This window comes from Ranitomeya imitator, chromosome 7, assembly GCF_032444005.1.
Source record: "Ranitomeya imitator isolate aRanImi1 chromosome 7, aRanImi1.pri, whole genome shotgun sequence".
Classification (NCBI taxonomy): Eukaryota; Metazoa; Chordata; class Amphibia; order Anura; family Dendrobatidae; genus Ranitomeya; species Ranitomeya imitator.
Window position 1 is genome coordinate 58,347,500 of NC_091288.1, and position 23,374 is coordinate 58,370,873.

Sequence of the window (23,374 nt, forward strand, 5' to 3'; positions counted from 1 at the left end):
TTCTTCTGCCTTAGTCACGTACTTTGCTTGTTCGTCCTGTAACAGCAAACTTCCCTCAGGTCAGTCCTCCCCGCTGTGTCAGTCCTGCAGCAACCCGATTGTTCCCACCGCCCAGGATCCCCCGGCTGTTCCGCCCGAGAGTGATCCCCCCATCCCAGGATGGGCCGCCTCTCTGTCACAATCGGTGGCCGATTTAACACGGGTATCTCAAACCCTGGTGTCCGCGCTGGATCGGTTACCCCTGCAGACCCCGGCCGTAGCCAGCGGGTCACAGGTACCGCCGCCAGAGCTCTCCTTGATAAGCCACAAAAGGTCCAGACAGGAACGTCGGTCTGAGTCCTCTTCGCGCTCCATCTCGCCGCTCGGCCCTCCCCCGCGGTTGGTGTCCCACCGATCCTCCTCCCCTGAGTCAGGCGAGGCATTATCTGATGCGCCTTCGGAGGATACTTCGGAGCTGGATCCTAACCAAATCGCCACCATGAGTGAGACAGTCCAGAACCTCATTGGGGCAATAAACCAAACATGTGGCATCAAGGATCCCTCTACGGAACCCGCAGATCAGGCGGTTTCGTTTAGACGGGCCAAACCACCTTCAAAATTTTTCGCTCCTCATCCTGAATTCGAGGAGATCGTGTCCAGAGAGAGAGAGAACCCCACTAGGCGTTTTCAGAGGGGAAAACGCCTGGGTGTGTTATATCCTTTTCCTCCAGAACTTACCGCCAATTGGACGGCCTCTCCCTCGGTGGACCCCCCTGTTTCCAGGCTGTCCACCAACACGGTGCTTCCTCTGTCCGGCGGAGCATCTCTGAAGGATTCTAACGATAGAGTTATAGAATCCTTCGCGAAATCTGCTTTTGAAGCGGCTTCAGCGGCTCTATGTCCAGCTTTTGCGTCCACTTGGGCTTCAAAATCCATCTCAAAATGGGCCAAGGATCTTCGGCGAGGTATCCTGGATGGGGCGCCTCCCGCGCAATTAGCGGAACTTGCCAACCAGATTTCCCACGCTGGTGAATACCTGGTTTCCGCCTCCCTGGATGTCGCGTCTTGTGCGGCTCAAGCTTCCAGCAATGCCGTTGCCATCCGCCGGACCGTTTGGCTCAAGGCCTGGCAGGCGGACTTGTCATCCAAAAAGTCCCTCACTAGTCTGCCCTTCCAGGGCTCTCGCCTCTTTGGTTCCCAGCTGGACCAAATAATTAAGGACGCCACCGGGGGTACAAGTTCTCTTCTCCCCCAGGCCAAGCCTCGTCGCCCTCCTCCTAGACGACAGTTTCGTTCTTTTCGGCCTTTTCGTCACTTCGCTGCGTCAAACTCCTTTTCCCAGCAGCAACAGAGGCCACAGGCACGTCAAGAGAAGAAGGCGGTGTCCTTTAGGCCCACTCCGTCCTGGCGTCCTCGTTTCTCCCAGGGTAGATCCTCCAGGCCCAGGACTGGAAGATCCACCTCGGCATGACTCTCTGCAAGACTCCAGCCCAACTCCCAGATTGGGTGGCCGTCTTCTCCTTTTCAGGGACGTCTGGATTTCCGCAGTAGAGGATGCATGGGTCAGGGAAGTTGTATCCTCGAGATACAAAATAGAATTCGCTTCCCGACCTCGGGATCGTTTCTTCCAATCCCGTCCTCCAAGAGACCCCGCTCTAGTTCCGGGCTTCTTCTCAGCCATCGCTTCTCTGCTCAAATCCGGGGTAATCGTTCCCGTCCCAGAAAAAGAACGCTTCACGGGTTTCTACTCGAATCTTTTTGTGGTACCGAAAAAAGACGGCAAAGTTCGCCCCATTCTGGACCTCAAATTGCTGAACAGGAGAGTTCGCCTGAGACACTTCAGGATGGAATCCCTTCGTTCAGTAATTGCTTCCATGGAGGCTCAGGAGTTTCTATGCTCAATAGATATCCAGGACGCCTACCTCCATGTCCCGATATTTCCCGGACATCACCGTTTCCTGCGCTTCGCAGTGCAACGAGATCATTTTCAGTTCGTCGCTCTGCCGTTCGGTCTTGCAACCGCGCCAAGAGTGTTCACAAAGATCATGGCGGCACTGATGGCTATCTTGAGAGTCAGAGGCTTGGTCCTATTTCCATATCTCGACGACATCCTCATCAAGGCTCCGTCCTTCGCTCAGGCCCACGAAAGCCTGTCCATTGTTCTCGACACCTTAGCCCGTTTCGGGTGGCTGGTAAACCGGAAGAAGTCCTGCCTTATTCCTTCTCAGCGCATCATCTTTCTGGGCATGCTTTTCGATACTCGTCAGAGCAGAGTCTTCCTTCCCACAGACAAGAGATCCTCTCTCTGTCGGGACATACGCTTGCTCCAGGGTCCTCGACCTCCCTCCCTCCGTTCGGCCATGAAGGTTCTGGGGAGGATGGTAGCTACATTGGAAGCGATTCCCTTCGCCCAATTCCACTCGCGACCCCTTCAGCAAGCCATTCTGTCTCAGTGGGACAGGTCGGTCTTCTCCCTGGATCGACCGATCAAACTCTCCTTTCGGGTCAGGCGGTCTCTCAACTGGTGGCTGACGTCACCTCTCATCTCCCAGGGCAGGTCCTTCCTTCCGGTTCACTGGCAGGTGGTGACAACGGACGCCAGCCTGCTCGGCTGGGGTGCGGTTTTTCGCCACCTGACGGTCCAGGGCCGCTGGTCGCTGCGGGAGTCATCTCTGCCGATCGACGTCCTCGAAATTCGGGCCATCTTCCTGTCCCTCCGCCACTGGGAAAGGATCCTCAGGGGCCTTCCAGTCCGGATCCAGACAGACAACGCCACAGCTGTGGCATATGTCAACCATCAGGGGGGGACTCGGAGCTCCTTGGCCCTTACCGAGGTATCCAAGATCCTCCTTTGGGCAGAGGCAACGGTTCCGGTGATATCCGCGGTGCATATCCCCGGCGTGGAAAACTGGGCCGCCGACTTCCTCAGCCGCGAGGGCCTTGCGGCAGGGGAATGGTCCTTGCATCCGGAGGTCTTCCATCAGATTTGTCTTCGATGGGGAACTCCGGATGTGGATCTCACGGCGTCCCGAGTCAACAGGAAGGTTCCGCAGTTCGTCTCCAGGTCCCGCGATCCTCTCGCAGTGGGCGTCGATGCTCTGGCCATTCCTTGGTCACAGTTCGAGCTGCCCTACCTGTTCCCACCCCTTCCATTACTTCCCAAACTGTTGAAGAAGATCAAAGCGGAAGGGGTGCCGGTCATCCTGATCGCCCCGGATTGGCCCAGGAGAGCTTGGTTCGCGGAGCTCATCAACCTTCTCGCGGACGCTCCCTGGCGCCTTCCAGACAGGCCCGATCTGCTGTCCCAGGGTCCGATCTGCCACCCGAATTCTCGGTCGCTCAGTTTAACGGCGTGGCTGTTGAGACCGCGGTTCTGAGAGCGTCCGGCCTTTCGGACCGGGTGATTCACACCATGATTCAGGCTCGGAAGCCTTCGTCTTCCAGGATCTACTACCGCACCTGGAAGGCCTACTTCAAGTGGTGCGAGTCCAACCGCGTTCCGCCTATGGTTTTTTCCCTGCCTTCTCTTTTGGCCTTCCTTCAGGCAGGACTGGATTCGGGCCTGGCTCTTAGTTCCCTGAAGGGTCAGGTCTCTGCGCTTTCCATCCTCTTTCAGAAGACCTTGGCCTCTCGGCCACAGGTTAAGACCTTCTTTCAGGGGGTAGCCCACGCCGTCCCACCGTACAGGGCCCCTGTGGAGGCATGGGACCTAAACCTGGTACTGGACGTTCTGAAGGTTTCTCCCTTTGAACCTCTTAGGGAGATTCCTCTATCAGCTTTATCATGGAAGGTAGCCTTTCTTGTGGCCATCACGTCCATTCGCCGCGTTTCCGAGCTGACGGCCCTGTCTTGCCGTCCTCCGTTTTTGGTCATTCACCAGGACAAGGTGGTCTTCCGGCCCCCACCTTCTTTTCTTCCTAAGGTGGTTTCCACCTTCCACCTCAACGAGGACATCGTTCTACCTTCCTTTTGTCCAGCTCCGACTCATCCTCTGGAGCGATCATTGAACAAGCTGGATCTTGTCAGGGCTGTGAGGATCTATCTGGACAGAACGTCCACTTTCTGGAAGACGGATTCCTTTTTCGTCATTCCTGATGGCACGCGCAGAGGCCAGCCGGCTTCTAAAGCGACTATTGCTCGATGGATCAGAATGGCAATCTTGGAGGCTTACCGGGTCAAGAACAGAGTGCCCCCTCCTGGGATTAAGGCTCACTCTACCCGGGCAGTCGGCGCCTCCTGCACCACAGGGCTTCCGCCCTACAGCTGTGCAAAGCGGCAACTTGGTCTTCCATCCACACGTTCGCCAAATTTTACAAGGTCCATACCTACGCATCGGCGGACGCCAGCCTAGGCAGAAGGATCCTGCAGGCGGCAGTGGTGAGTCCTCTGACCTGATGGAAGTCTGTTTTTCCCGCCCTTGGGACTGCTTTGGGACGTCCCATGGTTCCTGTGTCCCCCAATGAGAGGCGATAAAGAAAACAGGATTTTTGGTTGCTTACCGTAAAATCTGTTTCTTGAAGCCTCCATTGGGGGACACAGCTCCCTCCCAATGTTTTTTGTTATATGTTTTCTGACCTCACGTTTACAGTTCTCAAGTTTGTGGTTATGGTTTTTCAACCTTGTTCTTTCTCCTACTGCTTTCTCACTAACTGAAGAGTTTAATGCCAGTCGGTGGGGTGTACACTGCAGAGGAGGAGCTAACTTTTTTATTTGCATAGTATCAGCCTCCTAGTGGCAGCAGCATACACCCATGGTTCCTGTGTCCCCCAATGGAGGCTTCAAGAAACAGATTTTACGGTAAGCAACCAAAAATCCTGTTTTTGTGAATCTGCAGCGTTTTTGTACCCATTCCATTATAGAAAACCGCAGGGGTGAAAACCGCAGCAAAAACACACAAAACGCTGCGGAACCGCACAAAAAACGCGACAAATCCGCAGGTGCGTTTTCTGCCAGGAGAGGCAGAATCCGCACCAGAAATACCTAAGCCTAATCCGCAATGTGTGCACATAGCCTTAAAGTAATGAGTGACCTTCATAGGGATGTATTAAAAGAGAGTACACAATATCAGATGAAAAAAAAAAAATAATCACCATAAATGTAATAAAACATAAAGTGCCCAAATTTGACAACTGAGAGGCCATTTAAAAAAAAAATACCCTCTTATTTGTAAGAAAGCCACAATATCCACAAACTTTGCTTTATTCATTCATAAAACAAGCAAAATAAGTAATTGTGATTAAAAAAAAACCTCAGTTTTATGACCCTTCAAAAGTGAAAACCTTGAGGCGCAAGGAGCCTGAGAGGCCACAGAGGTCACACCTGCTTTCCACAAGGATGGTGGTAAAATGGAGTTGGGGGGTTTTAAGCAGCACCTAAATATAGGAAGGTACTGGGAGGAATCCCCTGCCACTTTGGATAGGAAGGGGAAACAAATATGTGTGAGCTGTGCCTCTCAGCCTTATTGCGCCTGACGCAGGGTTAAATACTTTTTCAGGTGATCTCTGAATAGAACCAGATTATTAAAGTCCTGATTCTATGTTCCCCTTATACTTGCACTGATACATATTGTCCTTTTGTGAAGGTGGATACTGGCCTTGTTTGCATCAGCTTTCTTCAACCATCTCCTATTCACTTGTTGAGGCTCAGAAATGTGAAAGCGAGGAAGCAGAGACCGTGACAGCAATGGCGTCCCTGTCTGTGGGCGTCCGTCCAGAGCGAAGGTGAGCATTGCTATAGTTTGTGTGTATTAGAAACCTGTGTTTTTACAAACGGTTACACACAAATGATTCACTGAATTGTGCGAGTCTTGTCATAATTGCTGTCTGACATTAAAGAACGTTGAGCCACAAATGTCAGCGAGTTATCACAGCCATTATAGAGACTAATACTGCGGTTTCTTAATAGGTAAGTGCACCAATAAACAATAATGCGTTCCTCCAGTGATCACTTGAAAAGCTTCCCCAAACCTAGTCTGTAGACTCTGTAGACAGGAGACAGGTCCTGTAGACAGGAGACAGGTCCTGTAGACAGGAGACAGGTCCTGTAGACAGGAGACAGGTCCTGTGGACAGGAGACAGGTCCTGTGGACAGGAGACAGGTCCTGTGGACAGGAGACAGGTCCTGTGGACAGGAGACAGGTCCTGTGGACAGGAGACAGGTCCTGTGGACAGGAGACAGGTCCTGTGGACAGGAGACAGGTCCTGTGGACAGGAGACAGGTCCTGTGGACAGGAGACAGGTCCTGTGGACAGGAGACAGGTCCTGTGGACAGGAGACAGGTCCTGTGGACAGGAGACAGGTCCTGTGGACAGGAGACAGGTCCTGTGGACAGGAGACAGGTCCTGTGGACAGGAGACAGGTCCTGTGGACAGGAGACAGGTCCTGTGGACAGGAGACAGGTCCTGTGGACAGGAGACAGGTCCTGTGGACAGGAGACAGGTCCTGTGGACAGGAGACAGGTCCTGTGGACAGGAGACAGGTCCTGTGGACAGGAGACAGGTCCTGTGGACAGGAGACAGGTCCTGTGGACAGGAGACAGGTCCTGTGGACAGGAGACAGGTCCTGTGGACAGGAGACAGGTCCTGTGGACAGGAGACAGGTCCTGTGGACCGGAGACAGGTCCTGTAGACAGGACTTTCTAGTTCGTAAGCTCCTGTGCTTACAGCAGCCTCTTTCAGGAAGTCATTGCAGTGAGTAGAGGTGGATACCAGACTGCAGCTCCACTACATCTGCACTATATCATGGAGGACATTGATAACTTCCTGTGAATTAGGAGGAAGGAGACGTCTTCAGCACAAATATTTTGAGTTTTGGAAGGAACCTTTCATAAGGATCTAGGAACACTATGAAACCTTTATTTTTTACTGGAGCTAGGTTTAATCCCCTGATAGGTTCCTGACACTAGATATCATGATTGGGTGTCCATATTTTAGCTAAAATTCCCTGTGCAAATGGCTTTATAGCCCATACATTCGGACTGAAGTTGGGGTCTCTACTCAATGGTCCCTCAAATTAAACAGGGAAAATGAGGTCTTTAGAGGGTTTATCCAGAACTTAGTTTTTAGGCTCATAGCTAAAAATAAATTCTCCGTGCTGGCATTGCAAAAATTGAGGGAGGAAATTTTCTCCAGTCAAGATTTTGTGCTGGATGTACTGCATGTGATTTACAACTTCACCAGAAGAGGAGCGACTGGGTCAGGTCCGAATCTTTGGATACATGAATAAAATGCAAAGTTGCCTAATCTTCCAAAGAAGGAGCAAAATGCTAGTTTGTTGAACGATTTTATATTTCGGTGATGTTTTATTTTTTTCTTTCATATCAGCCTTGCAGTTTTTACACTGACTACTGGGACTCTTATAAACCCTTATAGACTCATACTTCATGATCTTTAACAACATTCATACGTAGATTAGTAACATCCAGTTCAGCCTATATTCCATCATAATAAATCCCCAGATCTACGTCCTTCTACAGAACCTAATAATTAGCAGCAATAGTCCTACTCAAAAGCATCTAATGAGTGTGTGCAAGGGTAACTGTGATCAGAGGGGGAGCAGGGCCAGGTGTGAAATCACCTGTTGTGATTAGTGAATCTTGTGTTATCTGCCATTGTAAATAAATAAGGAAAGTGCTTCAAGTGCAGGACAATAGTGTGGGATAATGTCAGGGATTGCACTCACCTATTTTGGCTGTGCTGGAGGCAAAAAAAAAAAAATTTCTTTATCGCTTCATTGGGGGACACAGATAACCGTGGGTGTATGCTGCTGCTGCTAGGAGGCTGACACTATGCAAAAAGGAAAAAACAATAGTTCCTCCCCGGCAGTATACACCCACTGACAGGCACCAAGCACCCCAGTTTGTGCTTAGTGTCTGTAGGAGGCGGACCTGGATCTAGCCAGATCCGCAGCTAATCGTTTATTCCTTACAGGTTTTGTTGTGTTTTACGAATTCTCTACTTTTGTCTTTCAGATACAGCGTTAGGGAATCAGGGTGTTACTTCACTCTGCCTTCCCATTATTAGTGGCTGAGCGAGCAATGTGGTGTCACCCACATCGCAACACTCAGGCCCGCTGGCAGGACATTTTACCCTCACACCTTCATATGTGCTTCAGGACTTATTCGGTGGCTGGTCCTTGCCAAATTTCCTCCTCACCCCTCTCCTCGGAGAGGGCTGAGAGGGAGGCGGTGACTTCCCCCCTTTCCTAAGGGGGTTGATGCCGCCTCCTGGAAGAGGGATCTTCGTTCCAGCGTTCCTCCCTCCCCTTGGGCCCCTGGACGACCCTCACCCTATATGCGGACCGGACAAGCAAGGTAAAGATGATCTTCTCCGGGGGCATTTTGTTTTGAGTCGCGCGCCACATTCTGCCGGCTCCTCCCCCCCAAACCCTGCAGCATTTTTCGCCCCTGTCCCTGTAGACCCCGTGGGCCTCGTCTTCTCTTGCGCTCGTGCACCATCCCGCTTTATTATCGGGCGCGTCCTATTACCGCGCCGCACAGCATTTTTACTTTCACTTTCTCACGGCATTTGGGTCGGTCGGCCATGCCCCTTTTTGCCCGCGTTTTTCTCTTGGCGCCCTGTCTATCCATTCACAGGTCGCACGTATCGTAGGGCACACCCCTTTCTGCCGCCGACCCAATCCAGGGACTCTGTCTTCTTTCATTGGCTATACATTTAGCCACTCCCATTCATCACGAGGCCCCCTCTTCTCCTCCATCTTGGATTCGGCTTCCTTCTCTGGACGACCCGCTGCTCGGGGGACACAGATAATGTCCATCTGCAGCCTTTTTTTTCTGTACGGTAGGCTTTTGCCTTTTATATCCTACTAGTTCCTCCCTGCAGTACTTGACATATACTGCGGCAGAGCCCCCAAGCCTATTCTTATTATAGCGCACCAGCCTACATATGTCCAACTCTATCAGGGCTTCTATTTCTAAGCCCACCATAATTCATTACGCTTGCGCACGCTGCAAGAAAAAGTGGTCAGCAGGCCAGTTGTTGCCTTTCTGCCAGTCCTGCAGTCCTCCTACCATGTCTGCCCCTCAGAAAACCTCCGACTCATGGGTCGAGCGCACTACCCCTCCCCCAGAGTGGGCCGTTTCCATGTGCCAGTCAGTCTCTGACCTGACTAAGATATCTCAGTCTCTGGTCCAGGTGCTTGAACTACTTCCACTGCTATCTACAGCCACCAGTGCGCCGAACGTCTCTCATGGCGTTTCGCACGTACCTGATATCGACCCTCAGAAGGACAGACCAGCCGGCCGTTCTAGAAAGAGGACTCTGTCTGGCTCCTCTTCCAGCTCTCCGGGTCCCACAGCAGCACCCAAGCTGCTCTCCTCATCCCAATTCCCCTCTTCGGAGGAGGACCTTGGGTCGGATGTAGATTCCCAGTCCGGGTCTGACTCCGATTCAGACCAGACTTCTAGTATGCAGGCAATCGCTGATAGTCTCATCTCGGCTATCTCTCAAACCCTCAAACTTAAGCAGGACGAAGCTCCTTCCCAGGATCCTTCCGTCTCTTTTAAACGGGTAAAGCGTCCTTCTCTCTCCTTCCCCAACCCTGAGGAGTTTGAGTCTACCCTGTCTAAACACTGGGAGCATCCCGAAAGGCGCTTTCTGGGAAGAAAACACTTAGACGTCTTATACCCTTTTAGTGCCGACCTTCTCGCCAAGTGGGCAGAATCTCCCAAGGTGGACCCGCCGGTTTCCCGTCTTTCCTCCAAGACGGTTCTGTCATTACCAGATGGGGCGTCTCTTAAGGACGCGATGGACAGACAAATTGAGACTCTAGCCAAGTCAGCTTTTGAGGCATCTGGTGCTTCCCTCTGCCCCAATTTCCCCTCCACTTGGGTGGCAAAGGCCATTTCCGCCTGGGCCAAGATTCTTCGCCGAGGCATCTTGGACTCTGCCTCTCCGCAAGAACTGGCAGACCAGATTGGCCACACCGGCAAATACGTTTTGGCTGCCTCCTTAAATGTGGCAGCCTGTTCCGCCAGGGCAAGTAGCAACATCGTAGCTATACGCCGCATCCTTTGGCTGAAAGCATGGAGCGCAGATACTACTTCCAAGAAGTCCCTCACCAACTTAGCCTTCCAGGGCTCCATATTTTTTGGATCTCGGCTAGACAAGATCATCTCTGACACCATCGGGGGTAAAAGCACTTCCCTCCGTCAGTCTAGACCCTAGCATTTTTTCATCAGAAAGAGCCCTCGACCCTTTAGACATTTTCATCAATTTCCAGCTTCGGATTCCTCCTCTCAACAGGAGTGTCCCTCCGCTTCAGGCGAACGAAGGAGACCCTCTTACAAGCCAGCTCCCAGATGGAGACCTAAGAGCCAACCCTCAAGGTCCTCTGGCTCCCGTCCCGATAGATTTCGTTCCAAGTGACGCTCCCACATGGAAGTCTTTCCAGGGTGGAAGGCAGGCTTCTTTCTTTCAAGGACGCCTGGTTGTCGGTGGTCAGCGACGCCTGGGTCAGGGAGATCGTTACCTCCGGCTACAAGATCGAATTTTCTTCCCTCCCAGAAAGTCACTTCTTTCTCTCTCGTCCACCGAAACACCCGTCCCAATTACCCGGTTTCCTTCAAGCCGTGTCTTCTCTCGTTGCCGCTGGTGTAGCCGTTCCATCAAACGAGCGTTTTTCGGGGTTCTATGCGAACCTCTTCGTAGTACCGAAGAAGGACGGTTCCCTCCGTCCAATTCTGCATCTCAATCTTCTGAAGCACCACGTCCGACTCCGCCACTTCAGGATGGAATCCTTGCGGTCAGTGATAGCCACTATGGAACCCGGGGAGTTTCTGTGCTCAGTGGACATTCAGGATGCGTACCTTCATGTTCCCATTTGTGTACGGCACCAGAGATACCTTCGGTTTGCAATCCAGGAAGAGCACTACCAATTCGCGGCCCTCCCATTCGGCCTGGCATCTGCCCCCAGGGGCTTCACCAAGATCATGGCGGCGGCCATGGCCATCCTCCTGAGTTCTCAGTCTCTGAGTTTAACGGCATGGCCGTTGAAGCCGCGGTCCTAGGGAAGTCCGGTCTTTCTCAACAGGTCATACAGACCATGATCAGAGCCAGGAAGCCGGCTTCTTCTCGCATTTACCACAGGTACTGGAAGGATTTCTTCCGGTGGTGCGAAGCAAACGATGTCTTTCCGATGTCCTTTTCCCTTCCGGTCTTGGTTTCTTGGTTTCCTGCAGTCTGGTCTCGACTCGGGTCTTTCCCTCAGTACTCTAAAGGGTCAAGTCTCCGCTTTGTCCATTCTTTTCCAAAGGGATTTGTCTTCCATTTCTCAGGTAAAGACCTTTCTACAGGGAGTTGCGCATCTTGCTCCTCCTTTCCGGTCTCCGTTGGAACCTTGAGACCTCAATTTGGTTCTCGGTGCCCGCTACCTTCGAACCTCTTCAGGACATTTCCTTTTCCCTTCTTTCTTGGACAGTGGCCTTCCTCATCGCTATCACATCAATTAGGAGGGTCTCCGAGTTAGCAGCCTTATCCTGCCGTTCCCCGTTTCTGGTTCTTCATTAGGTCAGGGTAGTTCTCAGACCTGTCTTTTCTTTCCTTCCCAAGGTGGTATCTGCTTTCCACATCAATGAGGGCATCATTCTTCCCTCATTTTGCCCTTCCCCGGTTCAATCCTCTGGAGCAGTCTCTTCACAAACTGGACGTGGTCAGGGCCGTTCGGATCTATCTTTCTAGAACTTCCCACTTTCGCCAATCCGATTCTGTTTGTCATTGCCGAGGGTCGTCGGAAAGGCCTTCAGGTGTCCAAGTCCATGATTTCTTGCTGGATTCGTTCAGCGATAACTGAATCCTACAGTGTTCATGAGACACGGCCCCCCTCCCGGGGTGCGGGCCCACTCCACCAGAGCTGTCGGAGCTTCTTGGGCTGTTCATCACCAGACCTCTGCCTTGCAGGTTTGCAGGGCCGCAACCTGGTCATCTTTGCACACTTTTACGAGGTTCTATTGGGTTCATACCCAGGCCTTGGCTGATGCAGGTTTTGGTAGGAAGGTACTGCAGGCGGCAGTTGCACACCGGCCGACCTGAACCCTTCTCTTCGTTGTTTTCTACCCACCCTTTTCTGGGACTGCTTTTGCATGTCCCACGGTTATGTGTCCCCCAATGAAGCGATAAAGAAAGAGGGATTTTTTGGTACTTACCGTAAAATCTCTTTCTTGGAGCCTTCATTGGGGGACACAGCACCTTCCCTGCTTGTTCGTTTCTTGTACCGTGTTTGGGCCTAAGCACCCTGATTGAGTTGGTACTTATGTGTTCTAAGTTCTGGTCGTTTCTCCTACTGCTTTTCTCACCAACTGAGGTGCTTGGTGCCTGTCAGTGGGTGTATACTGCCGGGGAGGAGCTATTGTTTTTTCCTTTTTGCATAGTGTCAGCCTCCTAGCAGCATACACCCACGGTTATCTGTGTCCCCCAATGAAGGAGATTTTACGGTAAGTACCAAAAAATCCCTCTTTCTTCCCTTCCGCAGCCACTAATACATTGTGTGTCCACTTCAACAGGAAGAATTCGGTAAAAGTTCCTATTTAACTGTCACAATCAACAAGTGTAAATGGGCCTTTACAATTTTTGGGTTGTATATTTAAAAGAAATAAACTTCTTGCCCCTTTAATCTTTCAGGGGCAACATCCCGAGATCTTCCTCTGTCATATGTCAGGATGCAGGCTGTGGATGGGCAGATATGTCGTATTTAGTGATGAGTGAATGTGCTGGGATAAGGTGTTATCTGCCCATGCTCGTGTGCTAACCGAGTGTCTTAGTCGTTCTGGAATAATATGTTCCCACGGCTGCATGTCTTATGGCTATTTGACAGTTGCAACACATGAAGGTATTACGGTTGTCTAACAGCAGCGAGACATGCAGCCGCGGGGACTTGAACATATTTTCCGAGCACACCGAAGGCACTCGGTTAGCACCCAAGCATGGGCAGATAACACCTTATCCCAGCACATTCGCTTATCACTAGTTGTATTTTATAATGGTCGTTATCCTGGACAATCTGTTGGGAGCGTTTTACTGAGCTTTTCCTTCTCTCCCCTAGGACTGAGGAGGAACCGATGGATGAAGAACCCCCGCTGTAGCAAAGTGACTGGTGATTGTCCGTTGTGTAATTCCGTACATTTGTTGGGGGTTGCCCCCTCCAATTTCTCCGCCTGTGCTCTGTCTGCAGGAAGACGAGCAGCGACATGGATGTAAAGAACTCTGTGTACATCATATCCACAGAACCACAAACGGCAGCGCACAGCACAATGCACAGCCGCACTGTGCCGTTCCTGGATAGAGGAGGCACTGCTCCTCCAGGAGCCAATGGCAGCTCTTGCCAAAAATTTTTTTATTTTCTTCATGATTTTTTTTTTTTTTAAACAAATACTATTTCAAAGAAAAACAAGGATAGAGTGACCTCTTCAGGGGTCCTCGCAAACCGTTTTGGTGCTTTAACATTCTGCAGCAGATTTACAAGGATCCTGTGTGCGCTGAAGGAACGGTGACCGCGCTGCACGGACGCTTCTGTAAACCACTCGGTCCGGCCTGTTTTTCAAGCGTTCTTTCTTCATATTGGCGTATATGCAGTGGACCAGAGAGATCCTCCGGAGCCTGTTACCACAGCGAGGGACTTTTGACTCTGGAACAGAAGCGGGAGGAAGGATTGTGCCTTGTCCTTGGATGGAACTCATTTTCTTTTTTCCATTTGAATGGTTTTATTCCTTTTATTGTTTGTGAGGATTTGAAGGACATGCCTTAAAAATATACAACATCCGTAACCAACAGAAGATGTGACGTCGCATTACACCAACCCTTGCGTCCTCTCGTTGATCTGATGCTGTGACGTGGTGGTGATGGCTAACCGCGGTCATCTTTTTTTTTTTTATGTTATTTTGTACTTATTGATTTCTCGAGTTGCATGTGGTATACATGCGATGACCGGACTGCGGCCTCCACCTGTGAAGTGGCCTCTGCAAGCAGAAACTTTAATTGCAACTGTTGCTGATTTTTTTTTAGGTGCATTTTACCATGTGGAGATGGAGGAATGCGGCCTCTCTCTGCGCAGATAGCATGCTCGGCCTGCGCCAATTCCTTTTTTTTTTTAATGGCAACTTTTGTTCTGTTTTTACTTTTTGTGTAAAATTCCTTGAGCAAACCCATGGCAGCCGGCAAGCAGTACATTTCCAGTTCTCATTTCATTTTTTTCGCACTATTTCAAAGCTTTATTCCCCTTACATTTTTTTTTTTTAGCGTAAGGAATGTTTCTCGTAGTATTTTTTTAATTTTTTTCTTTATCAGGGGATAATTTTAGATTACAATCGACTCCCTCTGATCTTCCCACCAAGACTTCCTTTATGTATCTGAAGTGTGGGGACGGCGTCAGCGGCGACATCCATCTTTTATCTACGCCATAGAAAGGATGACCGTTACGTCTGACGAGGACGTTCCTCAAGCGGGGGATGCCTTACCTCACTATACCAGATCAGAGAGCTGTTACGAAGACTTTAATTTCCTTAAGGAGACCAACTATGTGCTGTACGTGAGCCTTGCTCCTGGGATTGCATGGAGGGAGCAGGGTGCTCTCAGCCTTTGGATATAACCTCAATATAGCACTTATTATCCATGCTGAGAGCTGTGGCTGAATTTCCAGCAGCATGTGACTCGCACCCATTGCCTAACAGATTCCTGGGACGAACCTCCTCACTGTCGGGGAACAGCATTTTGCTGCAGATCAGCAGCAGTTTTCCGTGTTCCTCCGCAGCTTCTTCTGGGATTTGGCTGTTTTGAATAGTCCTCCGGGGAATGTGTTGCAGGCTGCACCTTGACATGTGTCGTTTCCTGTCCTGGCAGCACATATGTTCTGGAGTGATAGCCAGGGGGCCTCCCAGTGCCCCCCCTCTTGTGTCGGGACCCTCACATTGTGCCCTTACTGTGTGTATTTATTATTAATTTCATGGTCGTTCTGTAAACTACACTACAGCCTATGACTGCACAAAACCGCACCGCACTGCACCAAACAGTCCTTTTATTTCTTGGTCACACTGTGTGTGGTACTTGCAGTCCCCTCCTCTGCTTTACATGCACCCTTTTTATTATTTTTATTATTATTATTATTATTATTTTTATTGTTTTTCGTACACAAAACAAAGTATTGTTATTTGGTGTCACCCGTACTGATGAAGATGTCTTGAATTTCTTGTATCTTAAGGTCCTGACATAACCTGCATGCTTTCCGATGTCTTACGGCATGTACGACTAGGCTGAGTATACACTGGATCTGCTCTGGAAGATGTATCCAGCCGCTCGATTCAAACATTCACACACAACGACACATTTGCAAATCATTTTTAGCCATCTACCATTTCTGATTTTTATACCCTCATACACATACTCAAAAAATTGTTTTTATTCTCATATATACAGCCTTCTACTTGGTTTTATGACTCAGATATTTTCTGGATTTTTTTCCAAATTTTTCTTTTATTTTTTTTCCGCATCCTGAATGCATCTTTCAGAGCACGGACAGAGGACCGCTTTCCCGAAGTGTTTGGCCCCTATTGTAATGGGTATCAAACAGTTGGCATGTGAAAAGTGGGCCTGTCAGAGGGTGCAGTAGGGGCTAATTTTCTTAGAACATTACCCCTTTTTTTAATTTTTATTTTTTACTTTGAATTTCATTCCTTGTTTTTATTTCTTCTTTTTTTTATACCCCGCACGCGCTGCATTTCCACTCATTCCATGTTTTATACATGTATCATTTTGTGTGTGCAAGGGAGGGGCCACACTCCTATTTCTGGGCATTGACCTCCCTATAGATAAAAAAATAAAAAATAAAAAATAAAATAAAAAAAAATTATATATAAAGATAATTATATATAGAAATATATATATATATATATGAATCTATTTTTCTAGATTTTACTATATACTTTGAGGTTGCATGAATCAAGCACAGCTCAGTCCTATGTTGTGCAGTTGGTCGCAATGCTGTGCAAGGCGGGAAGGAACGGGCAGAAAATACGAGGGGTTATTTGGCTAATATTAAGAAGGGCACATGTTTTATGATTTCACCCGGATCAATCTCAGAGTATTGTGTTAGGCTATATAGTGTTTTTAGTTTTGTATTTAAAGAAAAAAAGGGGTTGCACAGTAATTGAAAAAAATTGTTGTTTTTTTTTTTAATAAGAGACAGCGCCACTCTTGTCAATGGGCTATTTCTGGTATTGCAGATCAGCTGATTTTAAGTTAATAGAGATGAACGATAATACCAAACACAGCCCATGGACAGGAGTGACTGTTGCTTTACAATGAAAACAAGCAACAACAAAAACATAACCCTTTTTCTAATCCTGGACAATCCCTTTAAGTAATCATTAAAGGCCCCGTCACACATAGCGAGATCGCTGCTGAGTCACAAGTTTTGTGACGCAACAGCGATCTCAGTAGCGATCTCGCTATGTGTGACACGTACCAGCGATCAGGCCCCTGCTGTGAGATCGCTGGTCGTGTCGGAATGGCCTGGGCCATTTTTTGATCGTTGAGGTCCCGCTGACATCGCTGAATCGGCGTGTGTGACGCCGATTCAGCGATGTCTTCACTGGTAACCAGGGTAAACATCGGGTTACTAAGCGCAGGGCCGCGCTTAGTAACCCGATGTTTACCCTGTTTACCATCCTAAAAGTAAAAAAACAAACAGTACATACTTACCTACCGCTGTCTGTCCCCGGCGCTGTGCTCTGCACTCCTCCTGTACTGGCTGTGAGCGTCGGTCAGCCGGAAAGCAGAGCGGTGGCGTCACCGCTCTGCTTTCCGGCCGCTGTGCTCACACAGACAGTACAGGAGGAGTGCAGAGCAAAGCGCCGGGGACAGACAGCAGTAGGTAAGTATGTACTGTTTGTTTTTTTTACTTTTAGGATGGTAACCAGGGTAAACATCGGGTTACTAAGCGCGGCCCTGCGCTTAGTTACCCGATGTTTACCCTGGTTACCGGCATCGTTGGTCGCTGGAGAGCGGTCTGTGTGACAGCTCTCCAGCGACCAAACAGCGACGCTGCAGCGATCCGGATCGTTGTCGGTATCGCTGCAGCGTCGCTATGTGTGACGGGGCCTTAACTGTCTTGCAATTACATTTAATCATGACATGAATTTCAAGAAATATATAGTACTGTGCAAATGTTTTAGGCAGATGTGGAAAAGACGCTGAAAAAGGGAGAATGCTGTCAAAGATGGAAGCGTTAATAGTTTTTCTATCAAACAGCAAAATGTGAATGAACAAAAGAGAAATATAAATAGGCATCAATACTCCGTGTGACCGCCCTTTGCCTTCAAAGCAGAATCAATTCTAGGTTCACTTGTCACTTGCACACAGTATTTGAAGGAACTCTGGAGGGAGGTTGTGCCAAACATCTTGGAGAACTAACCTCAGATCTTCTGTGGATGTGGACTCTGTCACAGACAAACTGGATGATGTTGAGATCAGGGCTCTGTGGAGACCGTATCGTCACTGCCAGGACTCCTTGTTTTTCTTTACGCTACATATGCTGCTTAATTACATTGTATTGAGGACACCGTTAATCTTGACCAAATCCCCAACTCCCATTTGCTGTAAAGCAGTCCCAAACATGTAAGGAGCCTCCACCATGCTTCACTCTTTCTGCAGACCCTCATTATTGTACTGATCCCCATTCCTTTCAGCAATCAAACTGCATTCTGTTACAGCCAAATATTTCACATTTTGACTCATCAGTCCAGAGCACTTGCTGCCATTTTTCTACAACCCAGTTCCTATGTTTTCATGCACAGTTGAGTCTCTTGGTCTTGATTCCATGTTGAAGGGTTGGTATTTTTTTGGGTCACAATTTCTCTGTGAAGACAACGTGTGGCCAGACTTTACTGAAAAGTAGATGTCTCACTGATTGTTGCCAGTTTTGAGCTGATGGCACTGCTGGACATCTTATGATTTCAAAAGGAACGAAGCATGATGTGTCTTTCCTTGACTGGCCCATTTCTTGGTGCTTCTTAAAAAAAAAAGAGCTTGAACAGCACATCTTGAAATATACCAAAAAAGGGGCCGTAAATTATATAAGCTCAACCATAAATATAAATAGGAAAACCAAAAGAAAATGGACACAGAGCGAAAATGAATATAAAAATATTACAAATTTATTAACAAGTAACTAAAACCAAAAATGAATACATATACGTAAAGACATCAATTAAAAGTGAAAGACGACATCCAAGTGCCCGCAGAAGGTATAGGAAATATTGCACCAGTATATAGGTAAGAACCAATCAATATAGTAGATTTAAATTGATAATAGTAAAGAAAATAATTCAGTGCATACCGTATGGTCTAATATAATGAATATTTGATTATATAGAGTATTTAGTTATCGAAATGCACATATGTGCAAAAAATATGGTATAAATTCAATAATTATCCATATTACAGCAGTATTAGAATTGATGCAGTATAGTATAAACTGCCATGCAAGATCAGTGCCCAAAAAAATCATTTAACTTACAACGAAGTGAAAAAAGACGAAACAGTAAAGTGCAAGATACCAATATATAGTCTACCATAAAGTATAATCTACCATAAATCATACAGTGTAATCATAAGGGTATGAACAGTCTTCCAAGATAAAAACACAGAGAGTATGTATATAGATAAAAATGTAAGTACCCAATAGGAAAGAAACTCCAGTTAAATATGGAACTACACATGGACGGGCTGAGGTAGCAGAGAGATTATAAATAAGAGGTATCTGAAACCAACCTGCTGCTGTAGACGTGGCAAGGAAGGGACCCCAACGCGCGTTTCGCACAATGCTTCTTCGGGGGCATCATACTTTATGGTAGAGTATATTTTGGTATCTTGCACATTACTGTTTGGTCTTTTTTCACTTCTTTGTGAATTAAATAATGATTTTGGGGGGGGGCAATATTTCCTATACCTTCTGCCTCGATGTGGCACTTGGATGTCATCTTTTCACTTTTGTTTATGTCTTTACATATACAGTATGTATTTGTTTTTGGTTTCAGCACATCTTGAAACCCTAGTCTGCTTTAAAATCTTTGCTTGAGGGGAAAACTTGCTAATGCAGTGTAACTACCTGGTTTCTTGATGCTTCTTTTGGTGTTGCCATGGTGTGATATGAAACTGTCTTCCGCAACCTCACTTTTTATAGCAGAGTTTGGATGTTCCTCACCCAGCTTTAAGCCTCTTACATAGCTGTTTCAGCTAATGACTGTGTGTCAACCTATGAATGAAAATGATGATGATTATTACCTGTCTGGTATAATTGGTTTCTCATACATAAGCCTGCAAAATCCCTGACTTTGTGCAAGTGTGCCTAGAATAACTGATACTTTGAAGACAAAGAGCGGTCACTCCAAATGTTGATTCAATTTAAATTTCTATTTTGTTCATTCATTTGTTGATAAAAAATAAACTATTAACACTTTTATTTTTGAAATAATTTTTACTTTGCAGCATTTTTTCCGCACCTATAAGTTTTGCACAATATATATGATATATGGTGAGGCATCTGGATTTATTTTAATAGCAGGAAAGTGGCTTTGGTGCAAGGAGATGCATTAAAACTGCAATTTAGTGTCTGTAATGGCATCAGTACATAGAATTTTCTACTCTAAAACACTATTAGGGGCAGGTAGTGAAGGCTGCAGCCCCGCGATGAGCACTGTGTACCTTCTCTTGGCAGCCAGAGAGCATGTCTGATACCCAAGTCCCTTGCATCCGTTTTGCACGCCTTCTCTGCCATATTGTTTTTTTTTTTTATCATACACTGTTTCCTATTTTATAACGTGATCTGCCGTGTTCTCCAGTAGTAGTGATGGTTTGCCGGCAGAGTTGACGTTTTTCCATTGTAGTGACCATGTTGATATGATGCTAGTGTTTTGTACATTGTGCCCTGGGAGATGGCGCAGCTTCGGCAGTACAGACAGTCGCGCCAATGTTCTTTTATTAGGTCACCGGAATTGGTGGTTTCGGTGATGCCAGTGAATCCGCATCTTTTTTTTTTCTTTTTGCATTGGTTCCCGTAAACCTTTGGTCATTTCCAGCATCATCAGGAACACTTATGACCTGACATAATACAAGATGGACCTGTTTGCCTGCCTGTTTCCTCTCCCGACATTTCATGGCTGTGAGCTGCCGTCTGTGTCTGTCTGTGATTTGTACGTTTACTTCGGGAGGTGACCCTCACATAGCCGGCAGGAGCAATTGCTGCCTTTTACATAGGGGTGCAATCATGCCCACCCCGCGCTGCCAACGCACTGTGTTTTAAAGGAAGGGAAATGAAACCCCTCTGGCAAGAGATAATTTTGCGCGCCGCGTCCTGATGGGGGGCCGGCTTTCTCATACAGACTGGATAAAGGGATTACATATGTGTCTGGAGTGTGACTTTCCATATTCTGAGGGTGACAAGTGTGTGTATATAATTCTATATACATAATATAAATATCTATAAAATTATAAACTTCAAGCATTTGATGCATCGTTTACCGGATCTTTAATGCAGATCTGTCATGACGGTTTTATATCTATGAACCCTTTGGGACACTTTGCATTCGCCTGTGTTTTCTTTTGACAGGTTTTAGCCCATTGTTACAGAAATTTGGGCATTTTTTTCTGCCACTTTTCTGTTCCTCTGTAGGAGCTGAACACTGATTTTTTTTTTTTTTCCTTTTTATTTTATGTTTGCCATTTTTTTTAATCTACTTTTTCCACTGACTGTGTATTTTATTTTTTCTTTCTGTGACAAGGATGTTGGATTTGAACTTTCTTAGCAGTGCAGTATTTTCTACCACATGATGGCAGCGTGTTACTCTTGTGATGTAAATAAAAGAAATGTTACCTAGCCCTGGTCCCAGATTTGTCTGTTCATGAAAGGTCTATTGTGTTTAAAGTCTACTGGTCAGCAAGAAAAAAAAACACCTTGCTAATAAATACAGTTTTAACCCCTTTGCCCCCAAGGGTGGTTTGCACGTTATGGACCGGGCCAATTTTTACAATTCTGACCACTGTCCCTTTATGAGGTTATAACTCTGGAATGCTTCAGCGGATCCCGATGATTCTGACATTTTCTCGTGACATATTGTACTTCATTATAGTGGTAAAATTTCTTTAATATTACCTGCGTTTATTTGTTGGAAAAAAAAAAAGGAAATTTGGCCAAAATTTAGCAAATTTAGCAATTTTCCAAATTTTAACCCTTTCACGGCATGCACCGTACTATTACTGCGTATGCCGTGTCTCCCCCTTTGATGTGGGCTACGGCGGTGAGCCTACATCAAAGTCGCGACATGTCAGCTGTTTTGTACAGGTGACATTAGCGCGCAATAGCGGCGGGTGAAATCGCTATTCACCCGCCGCTATTAACCTGTTAAATGCCGCTGTCAAACGCAGACAGCGGCATTTAACCTGCGCTTCCGGCCTGGCGGCCGGAAATGATGTAATCGCCGACCCCCGTCACATGATCGGGGGTCGCCGATGCATCAGGAAGGTAACCATAGAGGTCCTTGGGACCTGATGATCGCTGCTATGTAGCAGAGCCGATCACTCTATGCCAGCTTCAGAGGCTATTGAAGCATGGCACAAGTAAAAAAAAAAATGTTTTTAAAAATATGAAAAAAATATAAAAAATATGAAAGTTTAAATCACCCCGCTTTTGCCCCATCCTAAATAAAACAATTAAAAAAAAAAAAACTACACGTATTTGGTATCGCCGCGTTCAGAATCGCCCGATCTATCAGTAAAAAAAAAAGCATTAACTTGATCGCTAAACAGCGTAGCGAGAAAAAAATCCAAAACGCCAGAATTACGTTTTTTTGGTCGCCGTGACATTGCATTAAAATGCAATAATGGGCGATCAAAAGAACGTATCTGCACCGAAATGGTATCATTAAAAACGTCAGATCGGCACGCAAAAAATAAGCCCTCACCCGTCCCCAGATCGAGACGCTTCGGGTATCGGAAAATGGCACTTTTTTTTTTTTTTTTTGTAAGCAAAGTTTAGATTTTTTTTTCACCACTTGGATAAAAAATAACCTAGACATGTTAGATGTCTATGAACTCGCAATGACCTGGAGAATCACAATGGCAGGTCAGTTTTAGCATTTAATGAACCTAGCAAAAACGCCAAACAAAAAACAAGTGTGGGATTGCACTTTTTTTTGCAATTTCACCGCACTTGGAATTTTTGTCCCGTTTTCTAGTAAAAGACATGGTAAAACCAATGGTGTTGTTCAAAAGTACAGCTCGTCCCGCAAAAAATAAGCCCTCACATGGCCATATTGACGGAAAAATAAAAAAGTTATGGCTCTGGGAAGGAGGGAAGTGAAAAATGAAAACGCAAAAACGAAAAAGGGCCGCAACTTGAAGGGGTTAAATCACAGAGATATGTCACACAAAATACTTAATAAGTAACATTTCCCACATGTCTACTTTACATCAGCACAATTTTGGAGCCAACATTTTTTTTTGTTGTTAGGGAGTTAAGGGTTAAAAGTTAACCAGCGATTTCTCATTTTTACAACACCATTTTTTTTTAGGGACCACATCACATTTGAAGTCACTTTGAGGGGTCTATATAATAGAAAATAGCAAAAAATGACACCATTCTAAAAACTGTACCCCTCAAGGTGCTCAAAACCACATTTAAGAAGTTTATTAACTCTTCAGGTGCTTCACAGGAATTTTTGGAATGCTTAAAAAAAATGAACATTTAACTTTTTTCACAAAAAAATGACTTCAGATTTAATTTGTTTTATTTTACCAAGGGTACCAGGAGAAATTGGACCCCAAAAGTTGTTGTACAATTTGTCCTGAGTACGCCGATACTCCATTTGTGGGGATAAACCACTGTTTGGACGCATGGCAGAGCTCAGAAGAGAAGGAGCGCCATTTGACTTTTCAATGCAAAATTGACTGGAATTGAGATAAGGACGTCATGTCGCGTTTGGAGAGCCACTGATGTGCCTAAACAGTGGAAACCCCCCACAAGTGACACCATTTTGAAAAGGAGACCCCTAAGGAACTTATCTAAATGGGTGGTGAGCACTTTGAACCCCCAAGTGCTTCACAGAAGTTTATAATGTAGAGCCGTTAAAGTTTATAACGCAGAGGCATGAAAATAAAATATCAGTTTTAATCGGGAGCAATCAAAGATTTCATAAAACCGCATAATGCAACTACTGTATACCTTGTGTTTTATGGCATCGAACGACTAATCGGCCACACAGAGGAGGACACGGAGGCCGTCACTATCGAGAGTGGTGTTATGGATGCCCCAGACAGCCTCAAGGTTTAAACTTCAAATATGATCTTATTCATTTATTAAATAACACAACAATAATATTCAAACAGGTACAAGTA

At 46.9% G+C, this 23,374-nt stretch overlaps 1 protein-coding gene across 2 annotated transcripts in view; it reads left to right on the forward strand.

Moving 5' to 3' along the window:
* Nucleotides 1-15,794, forward strand: part of HDAC4 (histone deacetylase 4) — a 213,280-nt gene extending 197,486 nt beyond the window's left edge. Inside the window, exons 26-27 of one of the 2 annotated variants that reach the window (XM_069733292.1) lie at nt 5,561-5,699; nt 13,035-15,794. In XM_069733292.1, coding sequence (XP_069589393.1) covers nt 5,561-5,699; nt 13,035-13,074 — 179 coding nt within the window. In that variant the 3' untranslated portion in view covers nt 13,075-15,794. The remainder of the gene's footprint in view (nt 1-5,560; nt 5,700-13,034) is intronic. The other variant, XM_069733293.1, reaches the window with a different exon arrangement.
* Nucleotides 15,795-23,374: the final 7,580 nt, after the last annotated feature.